Source organism: Equus quagga, chromosome 15, assembly GCF_021613505.1.
Source record: "Equus quagga isolate Etosha38 chromosome 15, UCLA_HA_Equagga_1.0, whole genome shotgun sequence".
NCBI lineage: Eukaryota > Metazoa > Chordata > Mammalia > Perissodactyla > Equidae > Equus > Equus quagga.
This window is the reverse complement of record NC_060281.1, coordinates 70,679,004-70,700,123: the sequence shown is the minus strand read 5'-3', so window position 1 is coordinate 70,700,123 and position 21,120 is coordinate 70,679,004. Positions and strand designations below refer to the sequence as shown.

Below are 21,120 nucleotides of genomic sequence, written 5' to 3'. Positions count from 1 at the left end.
ATGCAACACTTTGGTGCAACTTTTCACTAGTTGAAGAAGCAAGTTAAAAGACTATACGAGGGATCAGAATGTGATGGGGTTTTCAAGAATTACACCTGGAGAAGGTGACCATTGAAAACAGGCATAAAATGAACTGATTGGCTTAAAACTAAGCCAGGGCTGAATAAGAATAGTTAACATTTATTGAGCACATACTATGTGCAAGGCCATCTTCTAGCTCTTTACTGAGTTAATTCATTCAATCTCCATACGAGTCTGCTTTGTATTATTATTCCTGTCTTACAGGAGAGTCAGTCAAGGCATTTGCCCAAGATTACTCAGCTAGTAAGTGACTGAGCATTCTCAACCACTGAGCTGTCCATCTGCTTCAGGATACATATGTGTGGGAAGCTCTAATCACCAGAAGCTGAAAACTGGAGACTCATAGTTGGCTTGCATAGTGTTTTTAAAGATGTTGCCTTGACTGCCAGGACTTAAAAATCAGAACATTTCACATAAAGATCTAGCTTTTCGTGATAAATTGGAAGGTGTAGTTGCCATCCCAGGGTCTCGTTTCCGAAGGGCCTTGAGCTGGCTGATTCTGCTCTTTAGTTTGTATGGGGGTGTGTACCCTCCAGTTCACAGTACACCACAGGCCCCTCCCTGTCGTATCCCAGACACTGAGACTTTATGCCAGTCTTGGTTCATTCATTTATGTTAATGCCTCTGGCTCCTACAGGCATAAAGATCAACTCTTGGGAAACAAAGACTTAAACATGGAAATCCTTTGCCCTTTCCTAGCAATCCTGGTCTATTTCCCTATTTTGGACCTTGGATTCAAAATATACCATGCAAAGAAAAAGTCAACTAATTAGATATATGGGCTAAAGAAAAAAGGCCTGCCAAGTTAAGTTTTAAACTTGAGTGCTTGGGACAATGATGATATTACTGATAAATATTGTTAAATGTGTATAAAAAACTTTTATTTTAGTCATGCTTTCCCCCCCACAGGCCTCATTAAATCCGAGGATTCAAGCGTGCAGCTTGAGTGATGGGTTTATTATTGTAGCAGATCAATCAGTGATACTGCTTGACGGGATTTGTAGATCACTTCAATTGCATCTTATATTTGGTAAGTCTAATGTAATATAGTAAAATACATGGGAAGTCAAATATATCTTCTTACCAATTTCCACTGCATTGTCTTTTCTTTACTCCGTTATCTCTAAGATCAAAATTGGACTAAATTCCAGAAATTAATCTTGAGTGCTTTTTTTGTCCCAAGTTCTAGACACAAAGGATACTGAGATGATCCCTTGTCTCAATAAGTCTAAGGGGCGATATACATGTAAAGCAATAATTTACTTTATTTGCATGATTTTTGTGTTAAAATATTGTAGAAAACAGGTGAGCCCAATTGTGTTCAATTCCTGAATCTTGTGTATAATTTCATTATTATAAACAGATACTTGAATGCTTTTAGAATGTATAACGCTATAGAAAGCTTTTGAAATACTTATGAATTAATTCTTCATGGAATTAAAGAGCTTTAAGTGTATGCAAACATGGACAAGAGTAAATTAAGGGACAATCAGTGATTGTGCTAGAAAATAAGTGAGAAGCTTATTGGTGAAAGCTTTTTCTATTTTGAGTGGAAATTTTGACAGAAAGATGGTTGTTGAAGTGTTTGCATGAGAACTTAGACAAGTGAAAAGGAATCAGAAGGTAGGCATTTGAGAACGCAGTCTTAATCACAATATGGAGGCAAGACACTCATATTTTTGGAATCTTAATGTATCTACCCTGATCGGTCCACAAGATTCACAATTCACCAGTGAAATAGTAGGCTGTGTTAACATATACATTTGTATAAAGATATTGCTACTGGACAAGTTTAGTTTATAAGCCACTTACATGCTGTTGCTTTTCTCTCTTACTCTTCCGCTCTTGGACCCCACTTCACTCCCCCTGGGCTTCTTGCTGTTGCACAAACTGTGCGGCAAGCTCCCACTTTACCATCCGTGCTCCAGGTGTGCCCACTGCCTGGAATGCTCTTCATCCGTTCGGCTAACTTCCTCACTTCCTTCAGGTCTCTGTTCATATCTCACCTTGTCAAAGTGGGCTGTCCTGAGCACTCCTATTAATGCTCCAACTGCATGGTTCTCCTGAGCTCTCTTACCTTGCTCTACTCTTTCTCTTTTCCACAGCATTTATCACCTTCTTACATGTCTTACAATTTGTTTATTATGCTAATTGTTTATCATCCATTTCTGCCTTTGAGCTCCATGAAGGAAGGAATCTTTTGTCATTATTCTCAGATATATGCTAAAGGCCTAGAACAGTGCTTAGCGTATAATGAGTGCTCAGTAAACATTTGTTGACTAAGAGTCAGTAGCCTTCTTTTTTAGTTTAATCACCATTTAAAAAAATATTTAGAAGAAGCTTGAATAATTGATTTTTAATGACAAAATTTGCAATTTTTTGTATTAAAAATAAACATTTTCAAAGGAAGCTTGTAACTTTGATTTAAAATTTTCAGATACTGAAGTGGATGTAGTTGGCCTGTGTCAAGAAGGAAAGTTTCTTTTGGTTGGGGAGAGAAGTGGCAACTTACATCTGATTCATGTAACATCAAAGCAAACATTACTCACTAACGTAAGACGTTGTTATGTTTTTCTAAATTCTAAGTTCTCTCTTAGTTGTGTTTTAAATTAAAAGAATAATACTGCTTTATGTTAAAGAATCGTGCCTCAGAAACATATGAAATAAATGCAAAGTTGAAAAAGTAAGCTTTGAAGATCTTCTTAGTATGCTTGTCCAAAATAGTTTTCCATTTTAAAACTAAAGTGTTTGGAATATAGGCAGAATTATTGCTCATGATAAGTGATAAATCAAGAATTTAAAGAATATAATCCTTGATTATATTTTTCTGGGTCTAATCTTATTATCTGAAATTAATTTGCAATTAGGCTTTTGTTCAGAAAACTAATGATGAAGATCAGTGTACTTACCGGAATCTCGTTATTGAGAAAGACAGTTCAAATGAAGGTAAGTTTTTTGAATTTTTTTTGAATGGCTTCTGACTAATACCCAATCAAAAAAATCAGATTTAAAGTTAATAAATTCTGTAAATTCATTGTTAAGATATGTTAAATTTTCTAGTGATGTAATTAATATTGTAAGAAACAAGTTTTTATTTTAGCTCTTTTCAGAGGTTTAAATGTACTTTTTCTAAATGTAGTATTCCAAACTCATTTTAACACTTGAGAGTTGTATAGATTACTAAGGAGCTGTTATATTCTTTTAAAATGTTTTTGTGGGTTTCAGCATATTTATCATATTTTCAACAGATTTTAACTGGACCTTAATTTATTTTAATATTTATCTGAGATTTTTTTTTTTTTCCTGGCAAGTGAAGTTTGGTTTTTTTATAAAAGTTTCAAAGAAGATGACATTGTCTTTCCAAATAATTTACCAATTCTTTGTAAATAAGCTTTATCTATATCATTACTATATTATTTGATGATTAGAATTTAAATGAGCAAATTAACATGTTTTTAAGCTAATTCCAGATACTGGTTTAAATTTTATATCCCTGTGCCTTTTAGAGAAACTGGTTTTGATTTTATTTTACTAGGTACCTATTATATGCTGCTTCTTACAAACAATGGATTCTTTTGCATTACAAACCTTCAGCTTGTAAAAATTCAACAAGGTAAATAATGCATTATTTTCTTGTTATTGATTTGCAGCAATATTTCTTACTGGTTTTCCAGAAAATTTTTTAAATATTTTCCTTAAGAATATTTAGTTGATTACATTCTATAATACTTGGTATACTTTTAAGTATTCATGATATACTTATTCTTCACTTTTATGGCTGCAACAGAATCTGAAGAAATATCATTTGTTTATAGGTTTCGAGGAGTTTACAGTTTAGTTGGGGAGAGAAGACATACACTACATAGTAATAAATGCTTTTTGGTGTAATAAATGAACCTGGAAAGCAAAATGACTATATAATTGTTAACAATACAGAGCCATAACCTGTAGTATGTGCTAATGAGTGGCATGGACCATACGTCACTCTGAGCTGGGAGAGACTGAGGAATTGGTTTGGGGCATGTATTCAACAATTTTTTTTTTGGTGAGTAAGATTTGCCCTGAGCTAACATCTGTTGCCAATCTTCCTCTGTTTTTTTTTGGCTTGAGGAAGATTAGTCCTGAGCTAACATCCATGCCCATCCTCTATTTTGTATGTGGGATGCCTCCGCAGCATGGCTGACAAGTGGAGCAGGTCTGCACCCAGGATCTGAATCTGCAAACCCTAGACTGCTGAAGTGGAGCATGCAGAGCTTCAACAATTTGGCCATGGGGCTGGTGCCAAGAAATATTTTTTTAAAATCTACTGTGTGCCAAGACGTGCAAAGTCCTGGGAATACAACAAGGTTTAAGATGCATAGTTCTCTATAGTTTAGTGAGGGAGCTAAACAAGTAAAAGAGCTCTTCCAAAACGGAGTACGAAGTGATGAAGACTTTACAGATAGGACTTCAGAGCTTGAATAGGAGTAGGAGAGTTGGAGCAGGGAGAAGACCCTCTTAGGAGGGAGCAGCATGGTAGGGGAAGGTATGGAGAGGCACTGTAGGGACGGTACAGCAGCATGGCTGCTGCCCTGAATGTAACATGTTACAGTTTAGATCATTGATCAAGGGCAAAACCGAAAAATCACTGCTGCCTTATTCATTTCTGACCAGTGTTCTATTCACTAGATTGTGTATAATTTCACCTTGACACGAAAGGGGTGGCTTGTATATATTTCATAGGTGAATACTGTGAATTTAGCTTGCTTTTCTCTTTTTCATGCAGCAATTGAGAATGCAGACTTGAATAAAGCAAAAAAGGTAAGAAAACAAAACCATATTGTCTTCTTGAAACCTACATTTAATGTAAGTTTAGAAGAGTGTTTCTGAATATAATTGGTCAGCTGGTTGATATTTCAAGAATTAGCATGATATAACATTTAATAACATTTCTATTTAAAAATACATTTATAACATTGATTTAAACCAATTTTTACCTATATTTCCAAGGAATTTGGACTGGAGCATATATATAACATTCTTATTTTTTAAATTTTGCAGTTACAAGGACAAATCAAATCCTGTTTTATTTCTACTGAAAATTATCATAGTCTTGGTTGTCTCAATCTTGTGGCTGGAGATTTAGCAAGCGAAATCCCTGTGATAATTGGGGTAATTCTTTTTATAAAATTTCCTTTTTTGATCTCTGAAGTGTTTCTTCATTAAAACGTTATAGTGTTGGCTAAATAATGAATTGTAATATTAGCAGAAACAGGGAAATTATAAAATTAAGGTCATAAATTTAATAAGTAAATGTAAGTTTCTATGTTATAAAAAATATTGAATATTTTCACTAATCTCTACCTCATATTTAGCATCTTTAATTATAAGCGTAAGCAAAAACAACAATAATATCAACAAACAAAAACAAAATACTCCATAGTTATACCATTTCCTGTGACTTTTTCAGTAATATCACAGACTTTTTTAAAATCACATTATTGCAGCTATCTTGAAATGTTGTTTATGTATCACTATTTTAAAATTATAGTTTACCCAGCAGGCGGTGTAATAACTGTTGGTGACAAAGTCAAAAGTACTGCTGATTCTACTTTTTATTTTTGCTTATATTCGTAATTAAAGGAAACGCTAAATTTCAGATAGAGATTAGTAAAAATAAAGATGTACATTTTTTCCTAAGTTCACAGATCCCTTGAATCTTGAAATAAGCCAGGTTAAGAACCTCAGTATTAGAGAATGGTCCTAATGAGTAAAAGGTCTTTAATTTAATCCCTACCTGATAAGTGATTCTACCTTATTCTTAACGTTGGCTAGCTAAGCTACTTACAAGTATATGTTATTAGTAAAATGGGAAACTGCACAAGATTGTATATAGAGAAGCACAGTTCACTAACCACCATTGGAAAGACAACTCAAAATGTATAACTTTCTGTATAATGTCCAATGTTATATATGAAAAGTAACGTTATTTATGTGTAACTTCTGATTACTGTGGTCACAATTTCTTTGCATCTTGGGGGAAAACATCTAATATTATATTCAAGAAGTGGCAAATATTCAATATAATTACAGCATTTACAACTTTTTTTTTATGCTTTTTTGGTGAGGAAGATTGACCCTGAGCTAACATCTGTTGCCAAACTTCCTCTTTTTTTTTTATTTCTCCCCAAAGCCCCAATACATAGTTGTATATCCTAATTATAAGTCCTTCTAGTTCTTCTGTGTGGGACGCTACCACAGCGTGGCTTGATGAGTGGTGTGTAGGTCCACACCCAAGATCCAAACTGGCAAACCCTGGGCCACTGAAGTGGTGCACGCAAACTTAACCACTCGGCCACAGGGCTGGCTCCTACATTTTTACTTATCAAATCTATATTTTAAGAAACAGTCGCATTTTGCCATTTTGCGTATCCACTTTAATATTTCATCAGGGTTTCAAATAATTTAAAGATAATATTTATAAATTTTTTTCAAATGTAGTTATTTTAACAAAAATACTTAGTCAAAGATTATAATCATAATATATAATATTATAGTCATAATACTGGAGGCAGTCTTAAGGTTTACCCCATGTCTTTAGAGTGAGCTGTCTGAACGTGCCTACTCCTTATTAAATATCCCTGTGATAACAATGAACAGCAGCAGTTCACTGTTCTTTCCATTCTGCTCTGTGGAAAACAAAGACAGGAACTGGGAGATAAAGGCCAGTTGGATTTGAATTTATAAATATATTTTCGAAATTACTAATGCATACAACTTAGGTGTTTCTACTTTGAGGAAGATTCAGATCTAAGAACCAAATTTACAATTAATGTACTGTTTTCACTTCTGTAGGGAACTGGTAGTTGTGCATTCTCAAAATGGGAACCAGACTCTTCCAAGGAAGGAATGACAGTTAAGAATGCTATTGATGCAGAGATTATTGAAGGTACAATAAGTTAGTGAAACCACTTTTGGTAATTGTTAGTGAATTTAATTTTCATGTCAATGTACTAAGTCTGGCAGGTGGGCCATTTTACGTACTACTCTTTGAAAGAAGCCAGATTTGTCTAATTGTCCACATGCATGACTGCTCTTGACATGTTACAGTTGTTACTCTTCATTTTGGGAGGTTTTGCATTTTAGTGGTCACCTAAAAAATTATAGAAGCAGGAATAAAAGAGAATGGGAACTTTTTGTTTAAATGTAGTTCTGCCTTTCCATAAATATGTTAGTTTTCTATTTAAATATGGCTGTATGTAACACAGAAATATAATCCTTGCACACCTTGCTTTTTCTTTTGTAGGTGCAAAGAAGTTCCAGCTGATAGACAATCTACTTTTTGTTCTTGATACCGACGTATGTTTCTGATAGTTCTCTTTCAATGTTTTCACTTTGTATTATCTTTAACAACAAAAACATTGTCAAACTTACAAAGACAAGGACTTTAGCGGGGATGGACTACTATCTTGTGTACTGTGCTTTATTTATATCATAAAATATATCCTGAAATGTAAATTTTTAATCATTAAGCTGATGTATCAATGAAATGTCTCTTTTGCAGAATGTGCTGAGCTTATGGGATATTTACACTCTAACTCCCATATGGAACTGGTCCTCTCTTCACATAGAAGATTTTCTTCTTACCACAGAAGCAGACTCTCCTTCATCAGTCACGTGGTACATTTTGGTGCTGGTAGCGGTTCCCCTTCTGTAAGAACCAGGTTTTTTTGCCTGGTTCTGTTCCAATCATTCATTATGTGTCGCATTCTAAATAACACTATGAGCAGACTGACAGGGTAAGGACCATTTCATTGTCAGCCAGATTCACTGAGAACAAGTAGACAATACAAATCTCCAAGTGATTGTGTTAGAAAGCGTGTCAGGGTGGGCCATAGACAGGCAGAAATCAAGTTCCATGTCTTTTAGGTAAATCAGTTTTAACTTTTATACAAGAATATCCGTTTGACTTAGCTTGTATCTAGCAATTGATAAAGCTTATTTTGATTCCCTTAAACCTTTTCTTTTTTAGGCAAGGAATTACAAATCTCAAATTAGTAGCTCTGACAACTACTACTAATAAGAAGGTACTGGAAAATTTTTTTCACGTTTGTCCATGTTGTGTTAGAAATAGCATTTAACACAGAAGTATTTAACTACTTTAAGTCATGCTCACCGCACATTAGCTCTTAGTTCACACAGACACTTAACAAATCAGAAATAATCCTGCAGAGCTCTTTTTTTCCCATTTAAAAAAATAGATATAAATCTTGGCTCCCCATTTTAAATGGAGCATTTCAGGAATAAAAATGTCCACAAGAAAATACATCATTCTGGCACTGAGGAATTAGATTCACCTTTAATACAGATTGTAGAATGGGCTTCAACTATGTGGATTTTCATTCAACATATTTGGAGGGTAGAATAGAAGGTAATTTTATATGTATAACATTTAAATAATACAGTAACAGACTTAATTATCTAATTATTTTTGCATTTAGCTTTGTACCAAGTGTTTTAATCTCTGTCCTTGATTGTGAAGTGCTGACTTGTGCTCATAGGTTTATATTGACCTACTAAATTAATTGCTCTACTATTTTTCTTAGATGAAAAACCTCATGGTTTATTCATTACCTACAATGGAAATACTATATTCTTTGGAAGTGTCTAGTATTTCTTCTCTGGTCCAAACAGGAATTAGCACAGTAAGTTGATGTCTATTTTGAATTACTTTATAATAAAAAACATTAAGAATAAGCTAAGCATGAGTGGAACCCAGTGGAGGATCTGGATAGATCTCAGGTTTATAAATATATTTATTGTTATTAGAGGTCCTTAAATACACTTGCTGAAGGTCAGCGTTCATATAAAAAAAGAAATGAAGAGGCTGGCCCAGTTGCATAGTGGTTAAGTTTGCGCACTCCACTCGGCGGGCTGGGGTTTGCGGGTTTGGATCCCAGGCGTAGACCTATACACCACTCATCAAGCCATGCTGTGGCAGCATCCCACATACAAAGTAGAGGAAAATTGGCACACATGTTAGCTCAGGGTCAATCTTCCTCACCCAAAAAAAAAAAAAAAAAAAAAAAACCAAATTAAATAAAACAACAATTGTCTGTATATTCAATTTTCTTGTTTCTCCACAAGAACTATAGATGATAATTAATTTGGGGGGATTTATTGCTTTTATTTATTTATTTACTAGTGATCTTGTAAAAAGACATTGTACTACGTTTATTTCATCTGTTTTTACACATACACACTATATTTTCCAAGCCATTTGGAAATTACTTGCCAACATCATGACCTGTCACCCCTAAATACAGCAGCAAGTATCAGCTAAAAACAACGGCACTTTTCTACAACACAATTATCAAACTGAGAAAATTTAACATTAATATAATACTATTATGAAATGTACCATCCAAATTGAAATTTTGTCAAATTATTGTGCCAATTACTTTAAAGCTATTTTTTTCCTGATCCAGGATCCGATCAAGCATCACATATCGAATTTAGCTGTCGTGGTCACATGATAGTCTACTGTAATCCAGAATAGTTCCCTTGTCTTTTTTGTCTTCTAAGACAGTGACATTTTTCAAGAGTCCTAGCCTGTTGCGTTGTAGAATGCATCTCTGTTTGGATTTGTCTGATTGTTTCATCATGGTTAGATTCATGCTTAACTTTTTGTCAATAATACTGCGTAGGTAATACCGTGTCCTAACTGCATCACATTAACGTCCATTTATTTGTTCTGTTGGTGATGTTAAATTTGATCACTTGGTTAAGGCAACTCTGCCAGATTTCTCCATTGTAAAAGTACATTTTCCCCCTTTGTAATTAGTAGGTGATTTCTGTGGTGTTATTTTGAGACTATGGGAATATCCTTTTCCCCAATAGTTTTTCCCAGTGATTTTAAAATCCGTTGATGGATAATTCTTGCCTAAACCAGTTGTTACTTTAGTAACTGTAAAATGAATTAATCCTGCATTTCAGTTTTAAACATGGTTTTGCTATTGCAGGATACTATATACCTTCTGGAAGGAATTTGCAAAAATGACCCAAAGTAAGTTATGCTTTTTTTTTTATCAGATAACTTGTTAAATAACAGCTAAGTTCAGATTTACTTATTAATGTTAAATGATAAATGCACTGACAGTGAACACCTTTTTTCAGATTATCTGAAGATGCAGTCTCTGTTTTAGTACTCAGATGTCTTACAGAAGCTTTACCAGAAAACAGGTAACTTCTCATTTTCTCTTAAGCCTTATCCCCTAATGAAGAACTTAGCTTCCCTGATTAATAAAAATTTTACGAAAATTTCTTTTCCACTTAACAGATTGAGTCGGTTACTTCACAAACACAGATTTGCTGAAGCCGAGAGCTTTGCCATTCAGTTTGGCTTGGATGTTGAGGTAATCATTCATGAATTCACTTGTGCATTAAACAAGCATTTCTTCATGTACTAGAGGCTGGGGAGCCAGACGTGTAAAACGTGATTGGAATTTAGTATGATAACGCCTTTAATTAAGATAGGTCCAAAGAAGAGTAAGATTCAAAGGAGAGATTGACCTGTAGTGGGGCAGAAAGACTTCCCGGAGAAGATACTTTTTATGTCAGATCTGGAAGATGTTCCAGATAGTCCATGGAGAGGAAGGGAATTCTAAGTATAAGGACAGCATGAATGACGTGAGGGAGGCTTGTGGTGCTTTCAGGATCTCCTCGTATTTACGAGGGACCGGAGTGTGGGTTATATGTGTAGATGGAGATGGAGAAGCAGAGGATCAGAGCCTGGAGGGCTTTTGTACGTATTGCAAAGGATTTAGATTTTATTCTGCAGGTGATGAGGAGCTACTGAGAATTGTAAGCAGGAGAGTGTCTTGGTTAGTTGTCATTTTGTAAAGATGGAGACTTGTTTGGAAAAGGGCAAACCTACAGGTGCAAAGACCAATTGGGAGACCAAATGGCTTTCTGTGGGAGACCGGAACCGAAGTAGTGAGATGGACAAGAGGAAAGGTCTGGTAGGAGACGTCTGCAGGAGGTAGAAGCGGTAGGACTTAGAGATGAAGCTTAGGAGGGACAAATGTAGGGAATGGACTAGCAGGACTCAGGCTTAGCGTACTTGTGGAGTGGTGATGGCGTTACCTGAAATGAGGAACATGTGTGGAAGAACAGGTCGGGGGTAAAAGATGAAGGGTTCTGCCTTATATAAAGTGCATTTAAGGGATCTTAGAAAATGAGGCTGATAGGAAGCTAGAGAATGATCTGAGCTGAATCTAGAGGTAGGTAACACGAGGGGAGTGGCTCACATCACTCCAGGAGACTGTGTAGAGTAAGAAGAGATCTGAGGATGAAATCCAGGGGTACCAGCATCATGTCTGGTGTTTTCACTGTAAACATCTTTGCCGCAAGCATTTTTCCCACACGCGTTTTTGCCACATAACTGATTGGCCATAAGGCAATTTTGCTGTAACAGATAAAAAGTAACTGGTTGACAGTGTGGTTTTCTTTTGGTTTCATGTTTCCATTGATGAATTAACTGCCATAAAAGCTAAAAAAATAGGGCCGGCCTGGTGGTGCAGCGGTTAAGTGTGCACGTTCCACTTTGGTGCCCCTGGATTCCCCGGTTCAGATCCCAGGTGTGGACATGGCACTGCTTGGCAAAAGCCATGCTGTGGTAGGTGTCCCATATATAAAATAAAGGAAGACAGGCATGGATGTTTGCTCAGGGCCAGTCTTTCTCAGTAAAAAGAGGAGGATTGGCAGCAGATGTTAGCTCAGGGCTAATCTTCCTCAAAAAATAAAATAAAATAAAATAAAATAAAATAAATGGTTGACAGGGTTTTTTTTTTTTCTCAGTTTGGTTTCATTTCTCCACTGACGTTCTTGCAGTTACTCTCTCTTTTTTTTTTCTTTTGAGGAAGATTAGCCCTGAGCTAACATCTGCTGCCAATCCTCCTCTTTTTGCCGAGGAAGACTGGACCTGAGCTAACATCCATGCCCATCTTCCTCCACTTTATATGTGGGACGCCTACCACAGTATGGCGTGCCAAGCGGTGGCATGTCTGCACCCGGGATCCGAACTGGCAAACCCTGGGCTGCTGAGAAGCGGAATGTGGGAACTTAACCGCTGTGTCACTGGGCCAGCCCCTGGTCATCTTTTAAAAACCAGCTCCGTTCACTTTTGAATTGCATAAATTCAGACACATTACTTACCCTCTCTTGAGTCTCAGTCTTCTCGATTGTAAAAAGAGGATATTAGTATTTACCCTCTAGGTTTATGATAAGGTTTAAATGCTTGCTTAGATTTTTATGAGAATTAAATGAGATAATTCACATAAATCTCTGAGTACACTGCTTGGCACATTTAGTAAGGACTCAAGAGAAATGGCTTCCGTAAGTTAATAATCTGGATTACTTTTTGGTCACCTAAGTGTTATGTTCTTTAATGCTTATTCCTGGACCACATGAGGATTCACCTGTTTTCCTAACAGTTTATTGCATGCAGCCTGTGATGTCATCCACAGTCATTATTTTGCTTCAAATTGCTTGATGTGGCATGTTTATATTACAGCTGGTTTACAAGGTAAAATCAAATGATATATTGGAGAAACTAGCTTTGAATTCTGTGGACACAAGTGAGCAGACCGAATGGCAAACACTTGTAGATGAAGCTAAGGAAAATCTGCATAAAATCCAGGTGTGTTTTCCGTGTCATGTACTAGAGTGTTCGGATTGGTGGGTTGATCAACATTAGGTTGCCTTACTATGTCTGGCGTTTGTGAAACAGGATGATGAATTTGTGGTGAACTACTGCCTAGAGGCTCAGTGGATAACCTATGAAACAACCCAGGAAATGCTAAATTATGCCAAAACCAGGGTAAGTTTTCGTAAAGTTTGTACATATTAGTTCATCTTACGCAAAATAAATCATTTCAAAAAAATGGAATTCTTTTTCTATCATAAACCTTTTTTTTTTAGTGAGGAAGATTGGCCCTGAGCTAAAATCCACTGCCTATCTCCCTCTTTTTGCTTGAGGAAGTTTGGCCCTGAGCTAACTATCTGTGCCACTCTTCCTCTGTTTTTTGTATGTGGGATGCCTACCACAGCATGGCCACAGTGTGGCTTGATGAGTGGCTTATAGGTCTGTGCCTGCGATCTGAACCTGCAAATCCTGGGCCACTGAAGTGGAGCATGCACACTTAACCTCTACACCACCAGGCTGGTCCCATCATAAACCTTTTTTTTTTTTAAAGATTGGCACCTGAGCTAACAACTGTTGCCAATCTTTTTTTTTTTTTCTGCTTTATCTTCCCCAAATCCCCCCAGGTACATAGTTGTATATCTTAGTTGCAGGTCCTTCTAGTTGTGGCATGTGGGATGCCGCCTCAACATGGCCTGACGAGCCGTGCCATGTCCACGCCCAGGATCCAAACCAGTGAACCCTGGGCCGTTGCAGCAGAGCGGGCGAACATAACCATTCGGCCGCGGGGCCGGCCCCCATCATAAACCTTTTTTAAAGTGCATTTTTGCTGTAGATTGTTCCCCTCAGTGACCTTTGAACACCATTCCTAGTTATATTCCTTAAAGTGAAGGTGGAACAGATGGGCAAAACGTTGTGAGCTGTTTTTATAAAATGCATTACTTTTTAAGATATGTGATTTCTTTATTGTTCAATGTTCACCTCCATTCAATGCAATTTCACTTTTAAAGATGATTTTTTCCTTTAGTTCACAGAAAACCCATCTTCTTTCATGAAAATAACATAGCAGATATTCTAACTATTTCTTATTGTTCATCTTAGCTTTTGAAAAAAGAAGATAAAACCGTTCCTATCTATTCTGATGGCTTAAAAGAGGTAATTGCCCTAGATTTATAGGTTAATTTAGGGTGAATGTACCTTCACAATGTTTTGCAATTCAAGATAAGCCTATATTTTCTTCAAGAGCAAGTTATTTTAATACTTGTTTTCTTATCTGCAAAATGGGAATAATAATAGTACTTACAGGATTATTTTGAGGTCAGATGAAATAAGTTTACATAAATCATTTTGCATAGTTCCTGGCATTTGTTAAGCATGCAAATAAATGTAAAATGTGATGATGATTATGATGGTACTAAAAATACTTGTGTGTGCGCACACGTGCATAAGTGTTTTTAACTCTTATCTCAAAGTAAATTTTTGATACAATCCAACTAGGTTTTGCCAGAAGGACATTGATAAATCAGTGGGAAAACTAATTGATTTTGAAGGACATCTGCAATTAATGTGCAAATACCTCCCTCCCTTTTGCAGTTTTATTAATTGAATGTGATTGGAAATATTTCCATTATTCCAAGTTTTTTTGTTTTGTGTCAAAGGCAGTCATATTTATGGGAATTGACCTATAATATGCAATAAAATGAGAATATGTGCAAGACTTCTGAAACAGAATGCCTAACTTTTTGTGTTTTTAATTTTAACATTATTGCCCACAACTTTCAGATTCTCAAGTTGTTATTTTTTTTAGGTACTAAGGGCTCATGCGAAGTTGACTACTTTTTATGGAGCATTTGGACCAGAAAAATTCAGGTGTTTACATTCCTCATTTTTAATTTTTAGATCATGAGTTAGATTTAAGTTTGGAATGTCATAAAAGATATAGTATTGCTCTGATTGAATTTGTGATTCTGGGGGTGTTGAGTGATGGAAAATACTATTTTTCCTGCTAAGCTTTAGCCACTTCCTATACCATCTATGAAAGTGATACATTTGAAAGGCAAATTAAATGCACATATCTTGGCCTTAGCAATTTCACTTCTGGAAATTGATCTTATTAGATAGACTAACATGTGTACCAAGAATATCATTATTTACACATGTGAGATATAATTACCTTAAAGATAAAACAAATTTATTTATCAGAATAAATTAACAATGAAGGGAAGCAGGGCTGGCCCAGTGGCACAGTGGTTAAGTTCACACGTTCCGCTTCGGCGGCCCAGGGTTCGCTGGTTTAGATCCTGGGTGCAGATGTGACATCGCTTGGCAAGCCATGCTGTGGCAGGCGTCCCACATATAAAGTAGAGGAAGATGGGCATGGATATTAGCTCAGGGCCAGTCTTCCTCAGCAAAAAGAGGAAGATTGGCAGCAGATGTTAGCTCAGGGCTAATCTTCCTCAAAAAAAAAAAAAATAAAAAAATAAAGTGACCTGCATGAGGAATTTTAAAAAAATAGTGAAGGGAAGCTTAATTCTTTACCTTATAGCTAGTCCGATATCCCAATGCTATCATTAAACAATCCAACTTTTCCCTGATAATTGCCTTTATTGTATGCTAAAAATCTGGTGTCTATTTGTCTGTCTCTGGACTTTGATTGTATTCAGTTGATCTTATCTCCCAGTTCATTCACCAGTAGCAAATAGTTTAAATTAATGTAGCTTTAAATTGTCCTGTTATCTGGTAGACTAACCCTACTATCCTTTTCTTATTTTCCAGAATCTCTCATGTTTGCTTTGCTTTTTTTTTTTCTCCCCAAATCCCCCCAGTACATAGTTGTATATTTTAGTTGTGGGTCCTTCTAGGTGTGGCATTTGGGACTCTGCCTCAGTGTGGCCTGACGAGAGGTGCCATGTCTGCACCCAGGATCCAAACCAGTGAAACCCTGGGCTGCCGAAGGTGGAGCACACAAACTTAACCACTTGACCACGGGGCCAGCCCCTCATGTTTGCTTTTCTGTATGACATTTGAATCAGCATCAGCTTATCTAGTTTAAAGAAATCTTACTGGGATTTTTAAAATTTTTTTTATTGGGAATGTGCTGAACCTAAGATCAATTTGGGGAGAACCAGCATCTTACAAAATTGAATCTTCCTATTTAAGGACAGTGTATGTCTTCCTACTGAGTCTATATATTTTTTTATGTTCCTGGGTGGTATCTACCCAGTTGTCTTCATACAGATTTTGTACTTTTGTGTGTGTGTGTGTGTGTGAGTAAGATCGGCCCTGAGCTAACATCTGTTGTCAATCTTCCTCTTTTCGCTTGAGAAGGAGTGGCCCTGAGCTAACATCTGTGCCAGTCTTCCTCTATTTTATATTTGGGATGCTGCCACAGCATGGCTTGATGAGTAGTGTAGGTCCACACCTGGGATCCGAACCTGTGAACCTGGGCTTTTGAAGCTGAGTGCACCAAACTTAACTACTATGCCACCAGACCTGCCCCAAGATTTTATACATTTTTTAATTCAGTTTTATTTTATCTTTTTTCCTACTGTTATCAATGAGACTTTTCTCCATCATATTTTAAAAGGATATAGAGAGTTATTAATTTCTTTAAATTACTTTTTAACCAGCTACCTATTGAATTCTTTTATTATTCATAGTAATATTTCAGCTGATCTTACTTTTTCTAAGAATTTAATTATATATTCAAATAATGATAATTTTGCCTCATTTTTTTTTCATTTTTTTTCCTTGCCAAATTTCATTGACTGGCAATTGTAGGACAATATTAAATCATGGTAGTAATAGACATCCTTCTCTTGTTCCTGACGCTAATGGAAATGCTTATTTTGGTTTATCTTTTAAGCATGGTATAGGGTTTTTGTTTGTCTTTTTATCATTTTAAGGAAGCTTTCATAATCTATTTCTGAGTTTTAATCAGGACTGAGTGGTCATTGCAGCATTGCTGATAATAGCAAAAGAGTGGAAGTAACCTAAATGTTCAACTGTGGAGAACTAGTTAAATTATAGTGAACCCATGACATAGAATAAGAGGTAGTCCTTAAAAAGAATAACAGTTATATGTGCTGATTTGGTACAAGCACCAAGATAATATAAAATGAATTTTTCTTTTTGGTGAGGGGGGGTTGGCCTGAGCTAACATCTATGCCAGTCTTCCTCTATTTTGTATGTGGGTCACTGCCACAGCATGGCTTGATGAGTGGTGAATACATGGTCGACACCTGGGATCCAAACCTGCAAACCCTGGGCTGCAAAAGCAGAGTGCACCGAACTTAACCACTACACCACCGGGCCAGCCCTTAAAATGAATTTTTTAAAGTACAGATGGTATATATAGAAAACTCTCTTTCATTTAAGAAGTAAAAATGGTTGCTTGTATATGCAGTGATTATCTCAGAAAGGACCTATGAGAAGAGATATGGCTTCTGCGGAGGATAAAGGAGTTCTGTAGGTCTGGGATAAGAAGGAAACTTACTTTTCACTTTATAATCTCTGGAACTGTTTTTTTCAACTTTTTGAGGGAAAAAAACTAGTTAATGCATGATACTATCCACTTGTAATGTATAACCTTAGTATATTTTTTTAAACTACTAATTTCTTCCTCTGACTTTGTAGTGGTAGTTCTTGGATTGAATTTCTGAATAATGAAGACGACCTTAAGGATATTTTTTTACAGCTAAGAGAAGGAAACCTTGTTTGTGCACAGTACCTTTGGCTTAGACATCGGGTAATATATTTTGCATTTTTTTCTTAAAGGCTTTATAGTTCCTGAGATAGATATCGGAAACTAAACAGGGTGGCAAGTGTAACTAGGTAATAGGATGTTTTCAGATTGTTTGATAAAATATGACCTGTCCCTCTTAGGATATTAACTCGGAGGAAATATTAAAAAGATACGATAGGAACTTACTTTATCTCATTATTCAGTCTAGTTAGCTCCCAAACTTAACTCAAAAGGTGATTTATTGATGGGCTTTTTTCTATAGTGTTGTTGGAGAGGGTGTTCCTATTGCAGCTCAGATTGTGGTGAAGGATTGCCCATTAAAATTGCTGCTCTGAATTTCAGCATATGACGATAGGTCTAAAAAGTAGTATCTTAGTGTGATGCCGTTAATGGGCACGTTGCTTGTTGGGATTTGTACTATCACCTCCACTTAAGTTTTCCTTAGAATGCTATCTCTGCCACCTCATTAGTTATTTGGCACTCACTGTGCTGAGATTTCGTGGAATTTGTGGCTCCCAACTTGAATTATTTGTATAGAGTAAATCAGCTTTAGTGCTCATTATTAAATTAGTAAAATATTTCTTGAAATAACTTCCTAGTAGGTCTTTCCCTTTTGGAAGGCTGTCAGTTTACATTTGTCAGATAAATCTTAATTTCTCACACTGTATAATTTAGGCTAACTTTGAGAGCAGATTTGATGTGAAAATGCTTGAGAACTTGCTGAACTCAATTTCTACACCAGTCTCTTTGCAAAAGCTTTGTCCATGGCTTAGAAATGATGTCATCCCATTTGTGAGAAAGACTGTACCTGAAGGACAGGTAAGTTGCCTTCAGTATTTCCACTTTGGATGATTCAGTTTTATTCTTTTTTCTTTTAAGATTGGCACCTGAGCTAACAACTGTTGCCACTCTTTTTTTTTCCCCTGCTTTTTCTCCTCAAAGCCCCCCAGTACATAGTTGTATATTCTAGTGGCAGTTCCCTCTAGTTGTGGCATGTGGGACGCTGCCTCAGCATGGCCTGATGAGCGGTGCCATCTCCGCCCCCAGGATCCAAACTGTGAAACCCTGGGCCGCCAAAGCAGAGCGCACAAACTTAACCACTTGGCCACGGGGCCGGCCCCTCAGTTTTATTCTTTATGTTATATCATTGAAGATTAAGTCATGCTACTACCAGTTAGTTTGTTTTAGTGTCTCTTTTGAAAGATTATCATGGAGGTTTCAATTTATTTCAGTGATTATCTATCGAGTTTTGTTTTTAAATGATAAATCTGTTTCAGAAAATTCTTGCAAAATGGTTGGAGCAAGCAGCCAGGAACCTTGAATTAACTGATAAGGTAATACCAGTATAATTGGCACTAGAAAGACATTTTGAACACTCCTAATGGCATAAAATATTATTTTTAATGGTCTCTAATATTTTTTTTTAAGGCAAACTGGCCAGAAAATGGACTTCAGCTGGCAGAGGTGTTTTTTACAGCAGAAAAACCAGATGAGTTGGGATTGGCATCCTCTTGGCATTGGATTTCCTTGGTATGATATGGAAAATGAATTTTTAGTAATAAAACATTCAACTTATGTTAAAGGGTTTGTCTGCATGTCCTTAGAAATATATTCACTTCTTAAATTTTCTGTTTCTCTTTTCTTTTGTTGTGTACTTTTTTTTTCTTAAAGATTGGCACCTGAGCTAACAACTGTTGCCAATCTTTTTTCTTTTTCTTCTTCTTCTTCTTCTCCCCAAAGGCCCCCCCGTACACAATTGCATATTCTAGTGGCAGGTCCCTCTAGTTGTGCTATGTGAGACGCTGCCTCAGCATGGCCTGATGAGCGGTGCCATCTCCGCCCCCAGGATCCAAACTGTGAAACCCCGGGCCACCGAAGCAAAGTGTATGAACTTAACCACTCGGCCACCGGGCCTTGTTGCATACTTTTAAAATCCACAAAAAGGAAAATTTGCTCTTTTTCTTCTTGATATTTCTGTTACAACTTCAACATATTTTAATGTACCATTTTTTTAAAAAAATCTTTTATTGCGGTAACATTGGTTTATAACATTATATAAATTTCAGGTGTACATCGTTATGTTTCGATTTCTGTGTAGATTACATCATGTTCACCATCCAAAGACTAATCACAATCCATCACTATACACATGAGCCTAATCACCCCTTTTGCCCTCCTCCCTCCCCCTTTCCCTGTGTTAACCACCAATCCAATCTCTATTTCTATGCGTTTGTCATTGTTTTTATCTTCTACTTATGAGTGAAAAGATCATACGGTATTTGACTTTCTCTCTCTGGCTTGTTTCACTTACCATAATACCCTCAAGGTCCATCCATGTTGTCACAAATGGCCAGATTTCATCGTTTCTTATGGCTGAGTAGTATTCCATGTGTGTATATGCCACATCTTCTTTATCCATTCGTCCCTTGATGGGCACCTAGGTTATTTCGAAGTTTAGGTTATTGTGAATAATGCTGCGGTGAACATAGGGGTGCATGTATGTTTATGCATTCATGTTTTCATGTTCTTTGGATAAATACCCAGCAGTAGAATAGCTGGATTGTATGGTAGTTCTATTCTTTTTTTTTTTTTGAGGAAGATTAGCCCTGAGCTAACTGCTGCCAATCCTCCTCTTTTCGCTGAGGAAGACTGGCCCTGAGCTAACATCCGTGCCCATCTTCCTCTACTTTCTATGTGGGATGCCTGCCACAGCATGGCTTGCTGAGTGGTGCCATGTCCACACCTGGGGTCTGAACCGGCGAACCTCCGGCCGCCAAAACGGAACATGTGCACTTAACCACTGCGCCACTGGGCCGGCCCCCAACTATTCTTAATTTTTTGAGGACTCTCCATACTGTTTTCCATAGTGGCTGCACCAGTTTGCACTCCCACCAGCAGTATAAGAGTGTTCCCTTCTCTCCACATCCTCTGCAACACTTTTTGTTTCCTGTCTTGTTAATTATAGCCATTCTGACAGGAGTGAGGTGGTATTTCCTGTAGTTTTGATTTGCATTTCCCTAGTAATGATGTTGAACATCTTTTCATGTGCCTGTTGGCCATCTGTATATCTTCTTTGGACATTTTTCTCTATTGAATCAACACCAAAAGCGAAACAATATATAAACATACTCCTAGGTAGTATACAATCAGGTGTCACTTAGCGATGGGGATATGTTCTGAGAAATGCGTCATTAGGCATTTGTCATTGTACAAACATCATGAAGTGTACTTACACAAAACTGGACTATACTCTTAGGCTATATGGTACTAATCTCATGGGACCACTGCCATATGCAGTCCATTGTTGACAGAAACATCATTATGCAGTGCCTGACTGTAATTGGGATTTTCTGTATTAGCAGCATTTCACAGTTCTTTAAAAGAACAAAACTTAATAATACATTGATTAGTTTTCAAAGGCTGTATCAATTAGGTTTACTTCTTTTATTTAAACTAGTAAACTACTAGTTCTGGTTGCATTTCTGAGACATTCCAAGAGCTATTATGGCTTAAGTACCAATGAATTTTTTTTTTTTTAAGATTTTTTTTTTTTTTCCTTTTTCTCCCCAAAACCCCCCAGTACATAGTTGTATATTCTTTGTTGTGGGTCCTT

General features: G+C 36.6%; 1 protein-coding gene across 1 annotated transcript in view; it reads left to right on the top strand.

The window, feature by feature from the left end:
* KNTC1 (kinetochore associated 1) overlaps positions 1 to 21,120 on the top strand; it is a 66,740-nt gene that overhangs the window by 5,193 nt on the left and 40,427 nt on the right. Inside the window, exons 3-24 of the mRNA XM_046641393.1 lie at positions 991 to 1,111; positions 2,519 to 2,634; positions 2,949 to 3,027; positions 3,617 to 3,694; positions 4,847 to 4,881; positions 5,122 to 5,232; positions 6,916 to 7,009; positions 7,367 to 7,419; positions 7,625 to 7,740; positions 8,093 to 8,147; positions 8,667 to 8,765; positions 10,083 to 10,126; positions 10,237 to 10,302; positions 10,400 to 10,475; positions 12,635 to 12,760; positions 12,851 to 12,940; positions 13,865 to 13,918; positions 14,571 to 14,632; positions 17,399 to 17,510; positions 18,183 to 18,326; positions 18,785 to 18,841; positions 18,936 to 19,037. Of these exons, the coding sequence (XP_046497349.1) occupies positions 991 to 1,111; positions 2,519 to 2,634; positions 2,949 to 3,027; positions 3,617 to 3,694; positions 4,847 to 4,881; positions 5,122 to 5,232; positions 6,916 to 7,009; positions 7,367 to 7,419; positions 7,625 to 7,740; positions 8,093 to 8,147; positions 8,667 to 8,765; positions 10,083 to 10,126; positions 10,237 to 10,302; positions 10,400 to 10,475; positions 12,635 to 12,760; positions 12,851 to 12,940; positions 13,865 to 13,918; positions 14,571 to 14,632; positions 17,399 to 17,510; positions 18,183 to 18,326; positions 18,785 to 18,841; positions 18,936 to 19,037 (1,890 nt within the window). The remainder of the gene's footprint in view (positions 1 to 990; positions 1,112 to 2,518; positions 2,635 to 2,948; positions 3,028 to 3,616; positions 3,695 to 4,846; positions 4,882 to 5,121; positions 5,233 to 6,915; positions 7,010 to 7,366; positions 7,420 to 7,624; positions 7,741 to 8,092; positions 8,148 to 8,666; positions 8,766 to 10,082; positions 10,127 to 10,236; positions 10,303 to 10,399; positions 10,476 to 12,634; positions 12,761 to 12,850; positions 12,941 to 13,864; positions 13,919 to 14,570; positions 14,633 to 17,398; positions 17,511 to 18,182; positions 18,327 to 18,784; positions 18,842 to 18,935; positions 19,038 to 21,120) is intronic.